The 23,187-nt window shown below is 45.6% G+C and overlaps 1 protein-coding gene across 6 annotated transcripts; it reads right to left on the bottom strand.

Moving 5' to 3' along the window:
- Positions 1-327: 327 nt before the first annotated feature.
- brsk1b (BR serine/threonine kinase 1b) lies at positions 328-22,811 on the bottom strand. Of its 6 annotated transcripts, none has more exons than XM_040190609.2 (21): positions 22,696-22,811; positions 21,307-22,274; positions 20,902-20,996; positions 16,933-17,018; positions 16,464-16,604; positions 15,373-15,489; positions 14,840-14,873; positions 14,659-14,727; positions 13,678-13,824; positions 11,609-11,640; positions 10,889-11,053; positions 9,520-9,617; positions 9,290-9,440; positions 9,068-9,128; positions 7,220-7,826; positions 6,903-6,951; positions 6,269-6,392; positions 6,043-6,144; positions 5,611-5,719; positions 4,928-5,017; positions 328-4,817 (listed from the first exon to the last, which is right to left on the bottom strand). In XM_040190609.2, exons 2-21 carry the CDS (start codon positions 21,392-21,394, stop codon positions 4,600-4,602), a joined length of 2,583 nt encoding a protein of 860 aa, XP_040046543.2. In that variant the 5' UTR covers positions 21,395-22,274; positions 22,696-22,811; the 3' UTR covers positions 328-4,599. The 6 variants fall into 6 exon arrangements, with proteins under 6 accessions (XP_040046543.2, XP_077940675.1, XP_077940676.1 ...); XM_078084549.1 differs by having other exon boundaries at positions 328-4,829; positions 4,931-5,017; XM_078084550.1 differs by having other exon boundaries at positions 328-4,829; positions 4,931-5,017; positions 7,220-7,496.
- Between the last annotated feature and the right edge of the window lie 376 nt (positions 22,812-23,187).

Genomic DNA, 23,187 nt, shown 5'->3' with positions numbered 1-23,187 from the left:
ACAGTTTCACTCTATACAACTTGGGCAGACTTCAACACAAAAGTCGAACTCTGGTTAATGAATAACTTGTCTGTCCCTTGATACCATGGGCCGCAAATACTTGTTGTTAAGAGTAAATACCAATGCTATAACAAATGCTGGTTTTCCTTTTTGACCGTTTGAAGACTAGCGCAGACAAGCACAGAGATAAACATTGGCCGTCCTTTCCTTTCCCATTGTTTTTATATCAAGAGAAATATAATAACAGATAAAATAGCCACCATCCCATGTAATGACAATGACTGGACATTCTGTACTGTGCAAGGCAACGTAACACAAACACCCACGTTTATATGTCCATTGTTGTTTATTGGTCAGTATTTCTCACAGGCAATAATAATCATTGTCATAATAGTGCACTTTTCCTTTTTTTGTAATTATACTACAAACATTTCTCTGCGTCGTTGTCATCATCATCATCATCATCATCATCATTTGTTGCTGTTTTCTCGACCCGCCCTCCCTCAATTTTTTCCTGACATCACAAATTGTTCCTTCCACTGTCTGGAGTGGAGGTGCACAAAATGGGGGGAGGTGGGGGGGGTTAGGGACAGGGGCGGAGAGGAATATGGGCGGGATACAAGAGATTATAGTCGTACAATTCTAACTGCAGAAGAAGAATGAGCAATAACGATGAGAGGAAGAATTGTACGGTGACTACAGTGTCGATAAAACATAGTGTACATATATATGGATGGCATACAATGGAGACAGAAACAGGCATAGTGTATTCAAACGTACACAGCATCTGCGTGAACATACGGTGCGTATAAAATGTATACAAGGGTAAGAGACGATTATATAAGGGAGTGAGATATGTGCAGCCGGGAGAAGAATGGGCGTGGAGCGGGATGGAAAAAATACAAAGAGGAAGAATGGAGGGGGTGTAGAAATGTATGGTGAACGTGTGGGTGGGGTTGTGAGGGAGGAATGAGTGAGGGAGGGGTGAGAGTTCTTCCAATAAGATCATTTTGCAAGTTGTTCAGCTGCAAATGCGCCAAGGATCCCATTGTGTCTTTTTTTTTGTATGCAAAGTTTGCTTGAAGTAGAGCAAAACCTGCCGCATGCTGCTGCCTTTCTTTCTTCCTCCTCCCATTCATATCCTTTAACTAGGCTCTCTTGACATAACACTATTTTTCATCTATGGGTGTAAGTATAAGCCTCCCTGCCCCTTTGACCTTTCCGATGTGTGTAGCCCCACTGCTAGGAGGGGCCAATCTGAGCACCAGGCTGGTAAAATAAAGGGCGGGATCACATTCAAATCTAAAATTAAACCAGCGCAACTTCAAATCTTTCTTTATTATGTCCGCCAAGACAATAGTTTGCCCGTAGCTTTCTAAACGTAATACAAAACCATGCCGAGACCTAACCCGACCTAACCCGAGTGGATGAGGGCCACATGTTAAAAAACATGTTTTTTAGGTTTCCTAACCGTAAACTCAGAACTCAAGAAAATGTTTCACATGGTGCCCTAGTTCTCCGCCATACTTCAGCCAAGGTCAAGTCCAGTGTGTTGAAAGGATTTCTTGGTTTTTAAAGAGTCGTGAACCACATTTTCCTGTTTTTCACACAGTTTGCTGGCAGTTAGTGTGCAAAGTGTGTTGAGACTATTGAAGGTCAATAAGGGATGTTTTGTGGTTTCAGTGAGGTGTTAGTCAGCGTGAACACAGTATTTCACAGGTAATGAATATTACAATGAAATGCATTTACTGTCAGGCCATAGATAGACAAAAGCCTCATCCTCTTAGTTTTACTCACATGCTATTGTGCGAGTTACCAGAGACCACAAAGTACAGCTGAGAACGGTGGGAATGTCAGTTTTGCAGGTAATATTTCCAAAGAAATAGAATAGGAAAATATCAGACGTTAAATTGTTTTACGTTGTCATTTTAGTAGTACAAAAGAGTGGTCTTTGTGTGACGGTAAAATGTGGTTTACAGCAGAATAGAGGGGAAGTAGCTCTGGGAAAGCGGGTGGCTAGCCGGTAAACTAGGTAGCTTTTTCTTGTCCAGAATGGCGGACCGTTGTGGCAAGCGCGGCCACAAGCTAACAGCTAACTGTTCTGCTTCATTTCTGTAACTAATGTAACCCGAAAAGCATTAAAACACGATGGAATTAGAAAGCTAACTAGCAAGCCCGCTGTTTGCTAGTTAGCTATTGTCACTAGATTGTTAATTCCACCGTGCTTAATTGCTACACTTGTTCCTGGACAAATATGCCGAAACAAAGTGGACACTTGTTTAGCGAAAGCAATGCGCTTTCCAACGGCAAGACAAGAGAGTGAAGATTAGGCATCACGTTGCGGTTAATTACCGCTTGATTTTGCCGTCACAGCGAAACTTCACCATGGAGAGTCGCCAGTAGTTTAGCGCTCCTTATGTGGGCCTAAACTAAATCAAATGGACCAGCGCCTCAAGGAGTAATAACCTCAACACTGATGAATATCCGGCGGTTGGAGCATTTCATCTAAATGCTAAATAAACCTCCACATAGAGCTTATCTCTAACTGAGCGTGATTGTGTGTGTTAATGTGGAATATTTGTCTAGTGTTGTAGGAATGTGAACAGCTATTGCAGCCAACAATAAGCTAAATTAAGAAAATAGTAGCAGGTAAAGACACGATGTAAAGCTGTAGAGGTATTTTTGCAGCATCAAGTTTTTCAGAATCATAAAGAAGAAAGGGTTGAGTTGCTTTACAGTTTTTTTTTCCTCATGAAAAACTGGTTTGCTTTAAAGTCAGACTACTTAAAAGTGACATTTCCCTGTCCTCAGCCATCTGCTTTTTCCATTCATGAAAAAAATACAAAATATTACACTTTCAACAAAGACACTGCAACAAATAAATAACTAAATAAATGCAATCTCAATAAATATATGAAAAGAAATGTTTTCACTCCTGCAATAATTTCAAGAGTGTTTGACATTCACATGGTTGGCGCCGCCATCTACTTTGCTGGTGGCAAACACGAAAACATGAAAAAAAGACAAGGAGCAGAGTAGAAAAAAGAGGGTATCGAAAGTAAAAAATGAAACGAGACAGATTTCATTCTTTAGGTGTGCCCCACCCCCACTCCCACTCCCACTCCCAGCTGTCTTTGTGCAGTGTTTTATGACAACAGACAAGCCAAAGTTGTTTTGTACTTCTAGCAATCTACCTTTCCTGACAAGAACAGCATTTCAGTTCATCTCCATCTGCCTCTCGCCTTTCAAAGAGGCAGACAGAAGCTTGAGTTTAGGGCTTTGGCTTCGCCCTGCGTCCGTCTGCGTCCATTGACAAACGTGAAGCGACATAGGAAATGTTTTCAGTTGCCGAATGTGGGTCTAAAAAGCACGGAAGTCCCGTTTGATCAGCATCTTCAAACTTTTTCAGCAACTTTTAATTATTGGAATTTCAACTGCTGTCCCTACGTTAGCTTAGGATGCAAGTTTCTTCTGTTGTTGTCCTTCCTTAGCTACCTAACGGATACCTGCTGCTATCTCTCCTCTGTTTAGTCCATCTATCTATTCAGCTCCCCCTTTCTCTGGTGGGACTTTTCACTTGCGAGACATTCTACGTGTGGTGTGAATAGTGTCCTCAAAATGGGGCTAAATCTAACTATCTATCCACTTACTCTCCTCCATTAAAGGCAACACGGTATCATAGCTTTGTCAGTGTTATTCAGAAATAATGTATGGGATTTATGCTTCTTAAACACTCAAAGAAAAGCTGGTCTTTCGGTCTCGCGCCAGGCTACGCCACGCGGACCGCGCCGGATCTTTGCTCCGTCATTTCCTTCTCAATCAAGGCGCCTTGATTCTTTAAGGAAGCGCATTCCGTTTGCAGATTAGCAAGCAGAAAAAAGATCCACTTTAACAATCAAGTCCAAATCAATACCCCCCTGTGATGCCTTCTCAAAAGTTGGACACTTTTTGTTGCTTTGCTTGAGAACACGCATGCGTCTCCGGTTAGAGAGTGAGGAGAATGGGGGAGTGCGGGTTTCCTGGTCATGTGACTCAGCATGTGTGGTCGGGTGGCGTTGAGGTGATGATCCATGTCATCAGTTGGTCAGAAAATGATAAAAGAGAACGACTTAAGGGGCTTTGTCTTTAGCCAGTGTCCTCCCTTGTCATTTCAACTACCTGGTGGAGGTCTGCTGTTGGTTATGAGTCCCGTGTTGCGTGATTGGTCAATGGGAAGGTCATGTGCTTTCTTGATTCGTTAGACTGGGTGGTTAACCTGTTTTCCTGGCTGTGAGCTTTTCTTGCATTTCTCTGGTCAGGTGGGATAATCCTGTTGTCGGGCCTGTCCCACCTCTGGGGGCGAAACTGTCCTTGAAAGCTGATTAGAGATCAGCTCAACTCGATCACCCCCACATGTCAGTCTTTTGTGAGGACATCCCCTTCATATCCCCCGGATCAGCTTCAAGGAAGAGCCTCCCCCATCCTCCGTCCCGTGGCTTTGGAATAATGGTAGGAAGCAAGGCGGGAGATTAGGAAATAGGGAAGGAAAGAATGTGGGGAAAAATCGAGGGAGGGAAGAGGAAAAATGCCAGGCTGATGATCCTCGCACAACATCCCCATTCAGGGATGGGACTGCGTCCCGTTGGACGACGAGAGGAGTCTGGTCTTGTCTTTCCCTGAGCCCCCCCTCTGCAAGGTGCCCCCGCTTAAGCCCCCGCTTCCGCCGCCAGCGTCCGCCGCGCGCTCCTTCTCTCCCCGCTCGGATCCGCTCTCGGAACGCCGGGAGTTCTGGCGCGATGGGGTGCTGGGCTGGCGGGAGAGCTGACCATTCTTCTCGTCTGAGGGGCCAGGGGTAGAAACCGGGGAGAGAGGACGTGAAACAAACCACTAAACTGTTGGCACATGTAGCTTGTGTGTGTGTGTGTGTGTGTGTGCGTGTGCTTCTTACCAGCCAGTGCCTGCACAGAAGGCTGATCGTGAGTACTCAGGAGCTGAGCCTGAATGGTTTCCACCACTCTCTTGAATCTGCGACTGGGACCTGGTTGGGAGAGTAGTTTTTATTCATTCATTTATTCTTACGGTTTAAAACGTTGAAAATGTAAACTCTGAAGTTAAATAAAGAATATAGAAATTCACCCTCAGGAAAAAAAATACTGAAGCTGAGGTGAGTGTCCACAAGGCCTCAACACAACAGCGGCAAGTTTTCTTTTTACATAACATTAATTTGCACGTCAATATATTTTTGTTGTTCAATTTGCTTGACTTGTTCTCTCAATCATTTTGTTTTTGTTTTATATAGTAAGCTACACGCCTCAGACAGAACAGCACGCAACTGCTCGCAAACACAAACATAAAAATAATAAAAAAATATTAAAAATAACCTTTAGCTTAAAGTTTCTTTAAGCGTTCTTTAAAGTCTTTATTGTACTGCAGACGGAAGCTGCTCTGGGTCAACAGGATCCAGCAACAAAGGCACGTTGCCACCGCCTCTCAGCGAACAACCGGTTGCTCACAGGAATAACCGGTTGCTCGCGTACCTGACCACCAGACTGGACTGACAACGTACTTATCAACCTCCAGATCTGCGTTGCTCTCTGCTTGTGTGTCGTCCACACAAACACGCCGCCCTACCTGCGATCAGAGTGAAGGTGACGCTGTAGATGCCCATCTCCCGTCTGCCTTCCCGCTCCGCTGGTTCCCTCTCTCGCTCGCTCTCCCCCTCGGAGAATGCAATGTCCACCTGCGGGAGAGAAGAAATCTTGATGTAAAGAACAAATGTATTCTTTCAACTCTGCATATGTTTGAGTTTTTGAGATACGTTCATTTCTTTATAAGCAGAGTGATAAGTTAAATCAGCAATACAAATATTTTCGCGGGGTTACTGTGAAAAAGATACTAAGATGTGATTTCATGTCATATATTCCAATGCTTCACACCCCATAATTGTACAAATAAAGATACAAAGTGATGACAAACAATACGTTGTCACAGTTGATAAAAGTATGTGTTATACATTAAAAGAGAATAGTAACAGAATACAAATAGAAAGTGATGTAATAATACTTGGAACTTGACAGGCTTCTGGAAGACGGAGGGTCCGCCGGACACCTTGTACTCTGCCCGGAAACTGTTCTGAGACACCACGCTGTGGCTGAGGGACGGGATCTGGACACGCAAACGAAATCACACACATCAAATATTTCATCTCCGCTTTCAATGCCCCAATTCGCACTGTGCCGGGCATGCTTTAAGTTGTCGAGGTTCCTTTACGCTGGACCCGTGTACTCACAGAGAGAAAGGCGTGGACGATGTCGGCCTTGATGGAGCTGAGCGGCTTGTCTTGAATCATAACGAAGATCTGCTCCTCTTTCTCCAGGCTGATGAAGTTACCGAACCACGACTTCTTAGCCAGTCTGCAAATGGACAAGTGTTGGACATGTGACCGATTCTTCCAGAAACACAGTTCACTTGGGCTTCACTGAGACAGTGCTCGGTCAAGGATTTGACTTTCTGAAGCAGTCGATACGGTTTAAATAAAAAACAGCAGCAGAGGAGAGAATTCTGCTGCGTCAGGGAACAAATACCCCCTCAACGCCATGAGCCTGTGATGAAGCATGAGCCGAAAGGCTGCAGATACTATTACTGTGCCCCTAAACGGGCCGCCAGGATGTCACAGCCATACCATATATATGTGGAAAACTACACAATGATCAAAGCCAATGCTTGGGTTTTGCCAGGTCCATGAAAATCGAACAAATTGTCGAATTTAAATCGAGAGTTCTTTCTCGGTGGCACACTAATCTCTGCTGACGAAGTGTCGAAGCTCCAGACGCTACTAAACGGACGTAGTGGTGTGATTATTTAGTCATACGACAAACCGTTGTGTTGCACTTAAAAACCAACTGAGACTTGCGTGGACTTACTCTGGACTGGACTCGGGCGTCAAACTGGACATGTCCTCTGAAGTGGGGACTAAAAAGAGAAAGAGAGAGAGGGGGGCAAAGAGGCAGTAATTCTTCATGACCGGCGTCATCTAATTGCCCTAATTAGAGATTATCACTCAGACATTAATCAACTGCGGCGGGGGCGCGTGGCCGTTTCTTGGTAATAATAGATTCTATCTTGGACGTGAGTAGTTTAACTCTGATTGTTTAAACTGCTCATTGAGATGACAAACAACGTTCTTTAAACGAAGGTTTTATCCTGATGATCTGCACCGCTGTTCAAACGCTCCGCTCACCTTGCAGTTTGCGCCGATGGAAGCGCGGCGAGCCCAGGAGGTTGTTTTTGAACGAGTTTAGCCTCGTCCTCCAGTGGGCGGAGCTCGAGGCGGCCAGACCGCCGCTGCCGCCCGGGCTGGAGGGCGGCGTCAGCGACAGCGAGGCCCCGCCGGCCCCGTCCGCCCTGGAGGAGGACGAGGAGGAGGAGGAGGAGGGGGGGGTGGTGGAGGAAGGGTGGTGGATTTGGTGCACGGGCGTGCCCAGCGGGGTGGGCAGCGGCGAGCCCTGCGGCGTGACCTGCGACACAGGGGGAGGGGCGGCAGAGGAGTTAGAGGACGAGTGGATGTTCTTGGACTTGAAGACGGATGGAGAGGGGAAGTTGAAGAAGCGTGGGATGGGGGAGAGGAGTGGCGAGGGGGATGGGGAAGGGGAGCGTGGCGTCCCGAGTGGGAGGGACTTCATGGAGTGGAGGTGGGGCCGGTCAGCGGGGCACTTCGTGGGCAAGGTCTGTGTTTTGGGGTCGGGTGGCGGGCGGGTGGGCCTAGGCGTGGTGGCGCTTCCCGTTTTGGGGTCTTTGGAGGAGGAAGCAGAGGCGACTTCTGATTGGCTGAAAGTGAAGACCGGGCTCTGATGGTAGACAGAGAGAGACAGAGACGGGGAGGAAGGAGGGACGGACAGATGACAGAAAGCAATGGTCATGAATTATGGTTTATGAAAACGATTTGTTCACAAGACTCACTCAGGTGGCAAATGGATTCAGGGGATCGTGGCTGTGAGCGTCAACATGTGCACACACACACACGCGCACACACACACATCGGTGTGCGGCACAGCATGCTGTGTCTATGAAATGGGAATGTGTATGACTGAGCATGTGACGGGGGATGGAACCGGCTGGCGGAGCTAGCAGCCACAGTGTCAGCCAGAGTTAGCAGAGGAAATAAAACAGCATCACAAAAAAAATGTTGTTGTTTTGATGTACGTTGTTGTATGTTCACTATGAAAGTAAGTACTGTGTCTTCAGAAAAGACCCAACCCAACTCCAAGCCCACTGGTCCCTAACGAAGGAGGATGAGCTTCAAAAACTACTGGAGACACATATCACATTTGACTCAAACTGCAGGAAATATTACATTTATTTGGTACTATTTTTAGCTGCGGATGAATATATGTGTGATATTCTTTTGGGAATATCACACATATTTTGGGAATGATTTTTTTTTAAAACACACATTTCCCATTATCACGACAATAAAGGAACGCGTCACCCAGTGCAACACTGTGGCTGAGTGGTGTGTTTATTAATAGTTCTCTAACAACAAGGGAGCTCTATGGCGCAGAGGATTTGATTTTTCCACGGGATTCTTTCGCAATTACAATATGATCACCTTCATCATTCAAACACGACAAAGAAAGCCAGTTAACGAATAAATATACCATATATAACCATTTCACTAGTCCGTAAGACACCGGCCAAAATGTTCCTTTGAATGCTTCTAAATTTTGCAATAATATCTATGATAACATATTGGGTTTCCTTCTGCTCGTTAAAATGTGTGAAACCGAAAGCAAAAACATCACTATATGTAAAAAAGCTTGCCAGACATTAGCAAACACAAACTGGGCGCATTAATCCGCCACTGAGTGTAATCATTTAGTGAGATTATGTGATGTAAAGTACATTTGACAGGGCATTGGGAGATTAAATTGGGAGACTGTGTGACATTAAAGTGAAAAACGTTTAGGTTAAAAACGTTTAATTAGCTTAAGACACTCAACAGGTTGAACTCTGTGACAGCAGGTTGCATCGTGCAGCGCAGAGGCAGTGAATAGTTCTACAACACAGGTGAAGAGAGGGAAGTTCTTACCCTGGGACTGCTGAGAGGACTGGAGGACAGACCTGTGGACGCTCCACTGACTGAGCGAGACCTTTTGAAGACAGCAACAAACAACAACCATCATCGAGGCGAATGGGAGATTTAAAAGAAACATTCTATGTGTGTGTTATAAGTTGGCTTGTCGTTGAGCTGATTTACGCTTATAATTGAAATATTAACATGGATGTTAACTATTGCCCCGACGCGTCCTACCTCTGGCTGTGTGCATTAGTATCCAGGGCCCTGCGAGGCGGGGTGGGAGACCCCTGGTCTGTGGCGCTGAGGACCTCCAGGCTCTTCCTCTCTGGACGACAGCGGCCATGACGCGTCAGCATCGGGGAGTCCACGCGCTTCCTGGGTGGGTCTGAACCAAAAAAAATTGAATTTTTGTCTTGTTGCTCTTGCGTAGACCGTGAAAAAGGTTATGGAGCCGGCGTCCTCACCGAGGTCGTTTCTGGGCGGGAGATCCTCGTCTTCACAGCTCGGGTATCGCTCCTTCCTGTCCAACAGGAGGTAGTAGATCATCTTCTCCTGGTTCTCCCTGCAGAACCCGATGCAGAGGGACAGAGAAACGGAACGTCAGAAAGAGAAGGGACGCAGACAGCGTTTTACTAAGTGAATCTCAGAGTACCAGAAAGACTGAGGCTTTTTCACGGAAAAAGAACGAATGTAAATAGGACGGCCCGGTCAGGAACTCATAAGTAAACAGATATCTGCATTTGAATGCAGAATCACTGAGCATTCCGCTTTCCATTTGTGGTCTTGAGTGTTATTGACTAAACATATTTGAGCAGGCTTCGGTTCATAAACCGGAAATGGAAATGCAACCTCGGAAAGCATCGGCTGTCGTCTGACGATGATTCAGCTCTTCATTAGCTAGAAAACGTATCCTTAAATAAGTGTAGACCTGCTACTTGTGGTACAAAACCAGTGCCAGACGCCGTCTCTCGACTCCAACCCAGTTCTCAAGTTGCTAATCGCACTGCAAACCATGACGGGTTTAAGGTGCATGGAAGAGGAAGTCGATTTTTTAAATTCTATCCAATGGCTGCACGAGAAACCCCCCCGAGGCAGAATCGGGCCGGGACTTGATGGGTCCAGAGACTGTTGATGCTACTCTGCTCGTTCTGTGGAGGTCAGTGAGAAACATCATCACACAAGGGGGCAACGACCGATGGGATACAAACGAGCTCTTGTTGACATTGGCTCTCTTGTTCCTGCCATGCCAGGCAGATTAATGATGTAAGCAATTCACCGGGCACGATAGGACAAAAATCACAACAACAGAAAGCGACAGAGAGAGAGAGAGCGAGAGACTTCACGGGAAGGACATTAAAGCAACCAAACACACTATTGTGCTTTTTGTTCTCAGCATGCACCCGAGCCAACACATTCTCTACAATGCCCCGTGGTCCGCGGGCCTAGGCATCAAACTACGACGTTACAGCACTCATAACGGTTGACTTTTGGTCACAAACAGCGGTCTCGCAGATTTGTCCCTTGGACGACAACACAGTTTGATGCTAAGGGCCAGTGACCAGGTCGCTGTATTTCTAGAGTTGGAAGCACACCTGCAGATGTTGGCATGTGTGAGACACGACACATCTGTTCTACTTGGGATCCAGAGGTGCAGTGGATCTATTTTATATCAAATATGAATGCATTATGCAGGCGACAGTGCAGCAGGTTTGTAGAACTATTTCATGAAAGTTGTTCCTGTCATAAATTCCAACAAACACGTGTCAACACTGGCGCTGAATGATGCGTCGCCATCCGCTCACAGAGGAAATGTGGTGGGTTATATTTACTCACTCCTCACTTGTAAGGTCCTGTGTGAGTTTGACCCGGTCTCTGAAGCAGCCCAGGGAGTACATGCTCTCCAGGACGTCAGGATCCAGGTCTGTTAAGGACACGATCCTCTTCACACACACACGTCGAGGCGGCGGCTGCTCCGGGCACGGCTCGTTACGGCCACCTCTGAGAGGAAAAAATCCCCGTATGTAGTTGCGAGCAATTAAAAACGTTAGAAACATCTCAAGGTTTACTGCAAGCACAGACAGGAACTTCACAACCAACTATTATGCTGATAATTTGCAGGGCGAAGCGGTACGTTACAATGTCATTCCTATATTTCTCGTGCCAGACTTTTATGATCTAGGTTTCATAGAAAGATTTCACACATTTGCCCGGTTTTTGAAGACATCCTTTTCAACGTGGACATAACAGCTCACCTTGGAAGCTGTAGTACAAATACATTGGCATATGCAGTGGCTTCTAAAAAACCTTAAAGTTTAAGCCAAAATGGAAATTACTTTGGTGCAGGCAGAAGTTGTTATTTCAAAAAGCAATGTAGCTCATAATAGGAATCAATTTATACAATATTTACATCACACTCAGTATGTACAGTATGAGGTGTGCTGCATGTTAGAGCATTGGCTGACCCAAGTGAAAGTGTGAGAAATCACTGCTGAGTTACTTTAGTAACAGGGAAAATGTAGAGTACTTAAGAAAAAGGTAAGACTTGGTACTTACTGGTACCAGGAGTGTTTCTGTATTGCTTCTAGCTGTAATCCAGAAAAATAGAAGTCAATATTATAGCATTAATCAAAGCATGGTTTTCTGTTTTTACAGCAGATTTAACCTAAAATTACACATCAACAAAGAAAAATTGACCTGAACACTGGGGTGTGTGTATTGAAAAATACAAAGTCAGGATTGGACACTGCCGAAGGCAATTTAGCTGCACAGTCATGGTCAGAAAGTAGAAAGTGTGTCTCATACACGATGCCCCCTGATGCATACTGATGTTAGCATTAACTTCAGGTACAGCCTCGGGCTGCTTGCACGGCTGCAGACTTTTGTATCTGCGTTTATGACCTCAAGAAAAGTAACCCTGCAGTCCAGTCCTGCTTGGAATGACAGGAATTAGTCATAAAACAGTAAAATGGATGAGCATTTTTTGCACAGCTCCCGTTTCTTCGACTCTCGGTCTAAGAGTTTTTGGTTAGATGCCTGAAATAAGGTCTGTAACTCGCAATAATGCAAAACCCGATGGAAAAATCCCACAGGCCTCCAAGAGAGCCAGGGCGATGCTAACTTCCGATATTGGCCTACAAAACACTGCCATCCCTGCATACATACAGTGGTAGCCAATTAATCAATACTTGTTGGAGTAATGGAGCAGCTGCAGTCCTGCAAGCATGTAAAAAGAAGGCCTGCTGTGAACTGAGTCTGCCGAGAGGAAGCTATCAAGCAGCTGTATGCAGTCAGAGCTCTGCATTCGTTAACGTCCTCCTGAAGTGCAGTTTGCAGCACTTCCCGTTACCTGATACCAGTATGTTAAGAAAGGCCCGTGTGGGTGCTGAATGTGCATCTTATATACATTTGAAATCTGTCTCCCTGCCTGTTTTGGTTGCCATGGACGCAACTAGCAGCCGGGGAGAGCGAGAGAGACGGTCTGACCTGGTTTCAGGCTCCATTAATCAACTGCTCGTCAGACAAATCCACGGCTTTGATTGAATTCTCCCTGTCGTAGCTCAGTGCCTAAATGGCCGGGCTTCCTCTCTGTCGACATTATCACAGTTGTCGCCGCCTCTCGGCGTCCGAAGCGTGGATCCGTCTCCCCTCCGGGCTCCGGGCCTGCATTACCACCACTCCTCTTTCTAAACCTCAGCGCAGTGGAATTTCCTGCAGCTGCTTGTTCACTCGCTCATTCATTTATTCAGTCGCCTCAATCTGCCCGTTTCTTTTCAAGTCTTGTTTTCAGGAGGGAAAGCTGTCATTTAGGTGAAAATGGAGAGAGGTCTTCGCCCCCTCCCACCCTCAGCTCCTCCATCCTTCCCTGCAGCCACCAATCAATGGTATTGTACATCCGTGCATACATTTATACCTCTCTTCCTCCCTAGATCTCGCTTTGCATGAGTCACGTCTCCAAATAAACTGCTAACATGCCTTTGAAGACAGAAATAATAGCTCTGTCCTGTCATGGCTGACTCCACTGCATTCCCTTTGGGCAAAATTCCTCTGCTCTTTTCTTTCCACCTTGCTCATCTCCTTCCTCTTCCTTCTGTAAGGTCCAGTGTCAACGTCAATTTCTGTCACGTCTTCGAGGCAACGCCCGGGGGCCGGGTCGTTTCTTTTGTTCCTTCCTTCTGAATGTCTGCTTCATGCTTCATGCTCTGCGAAAAACCGCTGTGGTGCAACGTGACTGTGTGCTAAAACGCTGCCTTCCTTTCCTTCCATTCCTCAGTTCTCCGTTCATGTGCAGCTCAGAATGAAACCAGCGGCGGATTTAGCACTGACATGCAGATTTATTTTTGAACATTATGGCCTTAATTTTAACCAGAGAAAGTCAAAAGAGCCTCCCAATTTTAGAACAAACTATTTTGAAATCTGAAAAGCGCGACGCCTCATCTCGCTATCTGATTAAACTAACGTTAGTTTCATGACCTGGTTGAAAAACTACGGCTGACCTTTTAAACTCCCAGACAGGGCTTAGTTTACATAAAACAAAGACTTTCTCCTGTGGATCTGAGAATGCCCCTCATGTTGTACACATACTTGTTCCTCTCCCCGTGGCCCCGCGGTGCCGCCCTGCTCACCGTAAGTCTCTTGTCGGGGTTGACTTCTATCATTCCTTTAAGCAAAGCCTGACACTCCGGAGGAATGAAGTGGGGCATGTGGAACACCCCGCTCTTCACTTTCTCCAGGAGCTGCCGCAGGTTGTCGTGGTCAAAGGGCAGCGCACCCTGGAAGGGGACGGGTGAGGATGGAGAGAGACAGAAAGACCAGGAAGTAGGATGAGAGAGATGAATTAGTAGTGTTGAAGCACCCGTTTTTTACAACAAACGTTGTTCCACTCTCCATAGTTAAAGGAATACTACAACAATTTGTGTCGTAGATATATTGTAAAAACTTGCTAAGCTACCGGTAAGCTAAGTCCAGCATGAAGTATGAAAGCCAGCCGCGTCCTACCGTAAGAAAACATGGATAGCAGCACTTAAAAAGCTCAATAAATACATTATTATTACTATTATTATATTATTTTGTTAGTTTAACTCGCACAGTAACTTAAGTGTAAAACAAGATATAATGTGTGAGTTTCAGAGGCGTCAGCAGGCAGATTTTGACTCCTTTGTCGAGCCATTCCTTTATAGGAAGCCCTGCGGTGTTGTTGTAGATGAATACAGCTTTGTCTGTGTGTTATGTTTCTCACTGAAAATCCATTCCATATGTATGTAACATTTTTCTTCTCTTGTTCTTCTTGCTCTTTGCTGGCGCATTGTCTGCCTTTCTTGGCAGGTTACAGCCACCAACTGTCATCCAGTGGAAAAGTGCGTCCCACTACCTCGCCAGCAGGATATAAACAAAACACATTCATCACAACATCGCCGCGGGCTGCCAATAGCTGTCAAAATATCCCTTTAAGATTTATTGGTGATACGCTGAAAGTCTGGCTTGAAAGTAGACTGTGGGTGAGGTTCAATGGAGTTATTGTATTTCTTACATAGCGCCAATGAAAGGGCAAAAAGAGAAAGCAACTCAATACTGTGATGAGAATAAGAGTTAAAGGATCTTCTTACGACTAGAAGAGCAAAGAGGATGACTCCACAGCTCCAAACATCGGCTCTGCGACCGTCGTACTTCTCTCCCTGAAACCCAAATGCAAGGTCATGGCAACGCACACACACACACACACACACACACACACACACACACACACACACACACACACACTATGACAATGAGAGCGAAGTAACTAACCCTTATGACCTCTGGGCAAGCATAATGTGGGGACCTGTGAAGGAAGAAGATGCTATTATGAAACGATATAACCAAATGCACACAGATAAAGGACGCAGGTGCTGATTTGATGTTTTATTCATTAAATAGACTGAATAGGTGAATCCAGGCAAAAGCTACAACCCCTTACTCATTATATGTGTTAAATCCACATAGTTCCTGATGAGCAGGCAATTTAAAAACGCTTAAGCTTTGTATGAACAAAGCCATCAATTATGTAAAGTAAAGCCAAAGTGGAAGAGCCCTGAACGTGGATTATTTCTGGCCTGATTTTCACTTAATTTATTACCTCAGTTAATTCCAGTACAGTCGCCACTTTCATGCCTTCTCCATCACACCATGATGTTCATTTTGAAAATGATGTCCCATTTAAAGTTAAATAGACCATAAAGCAGGTTATGCCTTAGGGCGTGGCTACTTTGTGATTGACGAGTTGTCACAACAGTGTTGTTGTCTGTGTTTCCGTCTGCCAATCGATCTAATTCAGCACTCACCCACAACTGGTTTCCAACAAGCTATCCCCAACTTGTAGCGAGGCCATACCGAAGTCTGCTATCCTGATGTTATTCTTCTCATCCAGGAGAAGATTCTCTGGCTTCAGGTCTCTGTGACTGGACGCACACACAAACAAACAATCACAAACACCTTCAAAGTATGTATTTTTCAAGACCATAAGCTAACAAATGTATTTTAGAGAATACTTCAAATATTTTTACAGGTTTACTTTACAACGAGGCATCTCTTTTTATGTACATCTAGGCTCGCTTAAAAAACTAGCAGACCCCGTTGTGTAGCTAGTCAGTTTGTTGGTAAGTGTCATTATGTCACTTTAGTGTTTAAAGGGGTTAGTTTAGATTCACCAAAGTCACACTATATAACAAACTAACTAACCGATTGAGGCAGCAGCAGACCAAAATCTGTATTTTTCAGGATAAAATTTGTATTTTTTTCAACGGAGTGGCGAATTTGGACAAGCGCCCGGATAGCGGCTTAAGGTCCCTGTCGGAAACAAGGACTGTACTGCTGTCTCACAGGAAGGTAAACTGCTGTATTATAAACATAGTGGACACTTACGTTATTTTTCAAATACATCCACAGCAGCACATTTCTTTAGGTCCGTAACTCCGTTTGGACTCTCAAATCTGTGTGCGTGCCAACCAACATCTACTGACATACACTACGGATGGGTACCTTCAACCAGCCCGCCAGTGTCAAATAACCACCTCATAAACACAGGGGCTTGCTCCCATATTTAGTTCTAATACATAGAAGGTCATGAGACCGGATCAAGTATGTAAATAATATTGACCATTGCAATAAACAGCGTTTCACATATCGCCCATTTCTAAAGTGAAAGGTAAGTTATGGATGAGATAGCTGGTTAGCATTAGCCTAGCGTAGGGCTTGAGATGAGCATTGTGGAAAATGGAGTGGTAGGGGCTAACCATATACATTTTGAGGCCAAGGCAGACCCGCAATGGTGGGGGAACAGACTTTGACTCTACATGGCGAAGAGGGGTTGAGAAACCAAACTGGAAATTACACAAGAATAAAAAGGCCTTAAAGTCAGCAGGCGCTCACGGACCATATGGAGTGACTGTGGCAGAAGTCGAGGGCGGAGATAATTTGTCTGAAGAACTTCCTGGCCTCTTTGGGGGTCAGCCTGCCCTTCTTAACCAGGTAGTCGAACAACTCTCCGCCAGACACATGCTCCAAAACCAGATACCTGGGGAGGGGGCAGGAGGCCCGAGAAGTCAGGCAACAGCATTGGGTGAGGATAGGGAAGAATCTTTGGTAAGTGAAAGATGTAAGAACTCATGCGCAGAATCCATGAATGCTTCATCCGTACAAAAAAAACTCAAACACACACCCACAGCCCTCTACATCTCCCATGTGATGTGGCTTTTCATCTCAGTTCTACTTTACAGAAGCTATTTTCCCTTTCAGATTCAAGGTTGTTCCTTCTCTGGCGTAGATCCAGGAAGAAGATTAAAAAAAAAGAAGAAAGAAAGCAAGACAGTCAGCGGAAAGCAGAAGGAAAACGAGATACTCACAGGTATTTGTTATTCTCATAGACGTCATGCAGCTTCAGAACGTGAGGGTGCTCTATTAGTTTAAGAATAGCTATTTCTCTCTCCACCTGGATGGAGGCGGAGAAGGGAGACGTGTGGAGAAAGGTTAAGGGGGAGGGAGAGGAGAGAGGTTAAAAAAGAATGGAGATTGAAATGTCAGGAGGACGGTACATGTGATGAAGGTAGAAAGAAAGAGAGGGAGAGAGGGAAGAAGCAAGTATAAAGGTAAAGTTAGGTCAGGTGTTGAGCAGAGGGAGACAGTTTTAAATGTTATTATACATTTTTTGTTCACTTAAAGGCAGAACTTTGTTTGTTGTAGACAGTAAGCAGAAAAAGCAAATTATTATTTACACTGGTGAAGAGTTTGAAGGATAAGTGATACAGAAAAAATGAGAAAGCTAGCTCAGACCTATACCTCCTAAAACACATAAACCTCCAATAACCAATATGTTCAGATGGAAAATGTATCAAATCATTCTCACTAGCCGACTGATTTCACCAGAAAGAAACCGTAACACTCACTGTAAACTACCTCACTGTAAGAAACCTCACTGTAAACTACCTGGCTGTGAACGACCTCACTGTAAACTACCTCACTGTAAAGTGCCTCACTGTAAACAACCTCACTGTAAACCACCTGGCTGTAAACAACCTCACTGTAAAGTGCCTCACTGTAAACAACCTCACTGTAAACGACCTCACTGTAAAGTACCTCACTGTAAACCACCTGGCTGTAAACAACCTCACTGTAAACAACCTCACTGTAAAGTGCCTCACTGTAAACAACCTCACTGTAAACCACCTGGCTGTAAACAACCTCACTGTAAAGTGCCTCACTGTAAACAACCTCACTGTAAACCACCTGGCTGTAAACAACCTCACTGTAAAGTACCTCACTGTAAACGACCTCACTGTAAACCACCTCATTACAAACAACCTCACTGTAAAGTACCTCACCGTAAACAACCTCACTGTAAAGTACCTGGCTGTGAACGACCTCACTGTAAACTACCTAATTTTAAAGTACCTCACTGTAAACTACCTCATTGTAAACAACCCCCCTATAAACTACCTCATTGTAAACAACCCCCCTGTAAAGAACCTGGCTGTAAACAACATTGCTGTAAAGTACCTGGCTGTAAACAACATTGCTGTAAAGTACCTTACTGTAAACAACCTCACTGTAAAGTACCTCACTGTGAAGTACCTCACTGTGAAGTACCTGCCTGTGAACAACCTCACTGTAAACTACCTCATTGTAAACAACCTCACTGTAAGGTACCACACTGTAAGCAACCTCACTGTAAAGTACAACACTGTAAACTACGTCACTGTAAACGACCGCACAGACACTGTTAGCGACTTGCTGATGAACGCAGTGGAGCATTTAGCAACTAAAGAGCAAGATATTCTTACATATTCTCAAAAGGCCAGCTGTAAATATCAGACTCTCACTATCCAGGTTTGAATGAAAAATGCTCTCAAATGAGGGCATTAGTTGCTCCACTTATTTCCCCAGTTTATTTACTGATCTTTAACTCCTTCAAAATGAAGATTACCCGTTGTCATTATTACACTCCTCTTTGCAGTATCAGCAGACTTGTTTGTTTCCAACAGAGCTTTGCTATTTCAGGGATAAAAGACATTTCATTTCCTATAAATTCTTCACGAAAAGGTTCCCCACTGTTCTGTTATTTATTAGCTTTGTTTTGAAGGGATGGGTGGACAGACTTGACCGTTAATGTGTCCTGTTGTGATCGGATGACAAAAGGCACAGTTAGAGGACGGCCACAATGACCAAAATAACCTAGAAACCTACATGAGGTCATGCGAGTGCTGTTTTAAGATTGACTTAAAAGTATCCAAACCTTTCCTTTAATATGAATCAGTTAGATTTAAAAGGTTGCATTTACGTAGAAAATTGATCAGGTCTCATTTCAGCACCAGCAGCTCCCTATAGCATGACTTACTAAACAGTCACACGGCCATAATGGTTTTCTCTCCACACGCTCGCCACAGTCTTCATATTGGGATTTAAGGACTTTGAAAAATGTAAATGTGTTGCTGAATCTCTTCATTTAAATCGGTTTAAAGTCACGTTTGATCCATCAGTTGCTATTTGACAATCCCTGATTAAAAAGACTGATATGATTAAAAATAAATGGATTGTGATGCTCTGCTGCAATGGATAAATACATGTAGTTGCATGTTTATTAGATACCCCTGCACAGTCTAATGCAATCCAATACCACAGCTGAGGATGTTCACCTCTGGGAGTCTTTTTTAACTATGACCTCAATAACAAACAAATAATGAAATTATTTACATAACAGTTCAAGACAGAACCTTTGTATTAGATTGCATTGGACTGTACGGCTGCTGTACGATGCGTATCGCCATGCAGTCGATACCATTCAATATATATTGTGAAAGCAGTATATATAAAGATAATATATTTTCAACTTTGGGAAATCTGTGATAAAAACACACTGCCACATGGATTAAAAAGATGATTTGTATTATGCAATCAGAGTGGTGAGAGCTGTAGTTTGCATTCATCACAGTTCCTGTAACAGCTAACATTGTTACAGGACTCTCATCGCTCTTTTGTGCAATCTGAGCCCCCGTGTGTCCCGGATCTCTGCACGTAAAAGATTAAACTGACAGTGTTTCTGAGAAAATGGCAGCGTATTGAGAAGCGTGATGCCGCGATCCTCCAGTGTGTTATTTATACTGCGCCTTAAAAAGTAGTCACCGAGTGTCAGCGGGAGGATGAGAAGTGGGCGACAGCTGGGGGAAAAATGGTCTCAAACGTGTTCTGTTTTCCCCCCTGTGCCGTGTTGGGTCCTCCGGTGTCCACAGGAAAAGGCTACTTGTAGCTAAACACGCTCTAGCTGACCCAGTAATGCGGTTACTGGCAGTTAGCAGCCGTGAGTAGGCAGCGGGCAGCTTTCCAAAAGAAATACTAGAGAACAGAGACACTATGGTGGCATCTCCAGGAGGAAAAGTTCTCTTTGCGCACAAAAAGACAAACATTAGTTTAGATTATATTCAAATCTGTGTTTTTTTAGGATTCTGGAATGTGTGTATTTACCTGTTAATTCTTTTTTTCATGAGATTCACTGTGCGTTATGATCTGTATCGGATTCGGGGTTTCCCCACACATTCCCCATCGCTGCAGGCCGCCTGAGAGAGTTGGTATGTTCTTTGTGTGCACAACCATAGAAGGGAACATGGGTTCACGTTTGCAAGAAACTGGCAAAATGCCTTTACCGTTTTTGGGGAAAGCGCTTTTAAAAAGGTACTGCGCCCTCATCTTGGCTCAAGCTCCAGATTATTTTTGAAAGTGTGCAGGATTTTAAAAACAGGATTAGGGATCATTTGGGCACCGAATGTAGTCGTGTTGACACTGAAAGACAATTATTTTGCTGGTTTGTCTCAAATCCGTTGCATCCTTCATGTAAACTTTATCATGTCTCGGGTCGCTTTCTGGGGATTCGTTTTATTTAAACCTGTTATTTGTATAGCATTGCCATCTCGGCATTGAATAAAGTTCAAAATCACAACGGGATTATCCTGGCTTGATAAAGGTTATGTAAAGGTCAAATAAAAATACTGAAACACACAATCCCAAGACGCAACGCTTTCTTGTGTCACCTTTAAAAATAGAGAAACTAGCAGTCGGCCAAATTAGAAGTAGAACGGCTTCAGTTTCCAACTCTCTATGATTTATCATTTTTCAGCACTAGTGCATACCTTCCGTCGGAGGGCTTAATAAGCAGAATCATCTCTATTGTTTCAGGGCCCAGAGGCAGCGTGCCTTGCAACACGCGGACGGGGCAATTCTTGACTAAAATAAAAAGCTATTCCTGCGGGCCAGACAGCTGCAGCTGGCCTCCAGCCGGAGCGTTCTGTACAGTCACAGTGATGCGTACGGGGTCAAGCCGTTACCTTCATCAGGACGGATTCAGAGAGTTTCTCTCTGTTGACAATCTTGATGGCCACCTTCTGTCCCGTTATGCAGTGGACGCCCAACTTCACCAGCCCTGAGGGAGCAAAGAGACACGGGGGGAGAGAGGGAGACCGGTTTGATATCTCACATCGTCATGTAGTGTAACAACAGGGATAAATCAGTTTTAACTGACAATGGGCCAAAAAAAGACGGAACCAGAATTTGTGTCTGCTTAAAAAAAAAAACAGGCAATGAATTCCTTTTACATCCTTGGAGGATTGTACCAAAATAAAACGGGCTGCAGATTAGATGAGTGATTCTGAATCAGCTGTTCGACCCTGACACAGAAGACCCGAAGGGAGGGGTGCAAGTGGGGGGGGGGGGGGGGGGGGGGCGCCGCTTACCCGTCTGTCCCTTCCCGAGGGTCTTCTCCAGCCGGTAGGGCCCCACGTACTGGTTGGACGGGCCCACCGTCAGCTCCTTGCTGCTCATCCTGAAATGCTACTCTCCCGATGTGAGGCGGGTGGCGTTCTGCTCCTGTGCGTGGCGCCGTCACGCACATCCCAGGCGGCCGGGCGGAGGCGCGGAGGACCGGTCGTGATTCTAACGCCGGGCCCTGCAGGCTGCTCCCGCGCGGCCAGCGGCTCCAGCGCCGGCCCGGTCGCTGTACCTACGTGCGGGCTTAGAATAAAGTAATTTCCCGGGATCCTCTCCTGCTCCTGTCCCTTCTTCTTCGGCTTCGGGTCTTGCGTCTCCTTCAGGGCGGCACGGAGTGCAGCATCATCCGGAGTAAGAAAAACGATCGGAAGGACGCGTGAGGTTTTGACCGGTCGCCCAGCGATGCTGAGGGAGGTGTATGGTCGCGCCGAGCCCACACCCCACCTCTCCCCCTCCTCGCTATAAATAACAGTAGTTTAAAGCTAATTGATGTGTATCTTCTGCAGCCGGATAAAAGTGGCCGAAAGTCGGGCTGCACGCATCGGCCCCAGATTGATTCCTGTAAGAGCAGGGTCTCAAATGTCCCGAGACAGAATGCTCCTGATTGAATCCATTCTCTGATCGATATCAGGGACCCCCCCCCCCCCCCCACCACCCCCCTCCACGCACACCACCACCCTCCTCTTCCTCCTCGCTGCTGCTACCGTCCAAAAAATGTTTTCATCATCCTTCCTGCAGGCTCGTACACCCCCCGCTCCCTCCCTCCCTGCCTCCCCCCTCTCCTCTTTTTATGCTTCTTTCTCCCTCTGTGTCTCCTCTTCTCGTGCGGAAGCACGCGCGTCGTCCGGATAATAGTCTATTATCACAACAGCATCAGCAAGAAGAATGGGTTTTCCAATATCCGGTGCACACTTTGGCTCACCCCTCCCCGGCCCTGCATCAGGAAACAGAGGAAGAGGGGAGAAGAGAAGCGGGGGAGAGCATTAAAAATAGGAAAAAGGCAAACTAAGCCGCGGGGCCGGACCGCGCGAGACGGGGCGGGGAGGAGGCGACCCTCGGTGCGCCGGCGGAGGATCAGAGCTCGGCCCGGTGATTAATCCCGCTCCGAGAAACAACGAGCATCCTCAGCCGGCCTGGTGGTGGTATCCGAGTCTGCTTCTCTCTCCTCCCCTCTCTCCCTCCCTCCCTCCCTCTCTCCGTCGCTCTAGCCTCACTCCCTTAGCCGGCTGTGCGCATCTCCATCCGCAGCCGGCGCTTTTGGCTTTTGGCTGTTGCCTCGCGCACAAATTACAGTAATTTGAGGAAAATAAATTAATGAAATAAATTCTTTTGAGGTTAGGAGAAGTTGCTCGCACCCGACAGGAGTGTCTTCTTCTTCCCCTCCGCTGCTGCCCGTAATACCCCGGCTCCTCTTTCTCTTTTTCTTGTTACCCCCCCACCCTCAAACACTCCTCCTCCCTCTCCAGCTCCCTTCTCCTCATCGGTCAGCATCAGCATCCGGGTTCCGCTCCCTCCTCTCGCGCCCCACCCCTTTTTACTACGGCAAAGTCCCACCTTGTGTGATTGGCTGCAAGTGCAGAAGAATAAAGGCGAGACATCCAGTAGCACATGGTGGAAACCAGTAACACTGAAAGATGGAAGAGTATTCGATCGATTTAAAGCTCGACAGAATATGAAGAACAGTGTTAGAGGAATGTGCGTTTCACGTAAAGCCACAAAGCGTTTGATTTGGATGCATGAATCAATGTAAAAGTGGCTTATTATTCTGAAAACTTCTATGACTTCGTCATCATTTATTCTCATTTAATTAATGAATTACTAATAGTTTGCATCAAAAATGTATTGCT

Source organism: Gasterosteus aculeatus, chromosome 11, assembly GCF_964276395.1.
Source record: "Gasterosteus aculeatus chromosome 11, fGasAcu3.hap1.1, whole genome shotgun sequence".
NCBI classification, from domain to species: Eukaryota; Metazoa; Chordata; class Actinopteri; order Perciformes; family Gasterosteidae; genus Gasterosteus; species Gasterosteus aculeatus.
Note: the sequence above shows the minus strand (reverse complement) of the source record. Positions and strands in the feature narration are given on the sequence as shown.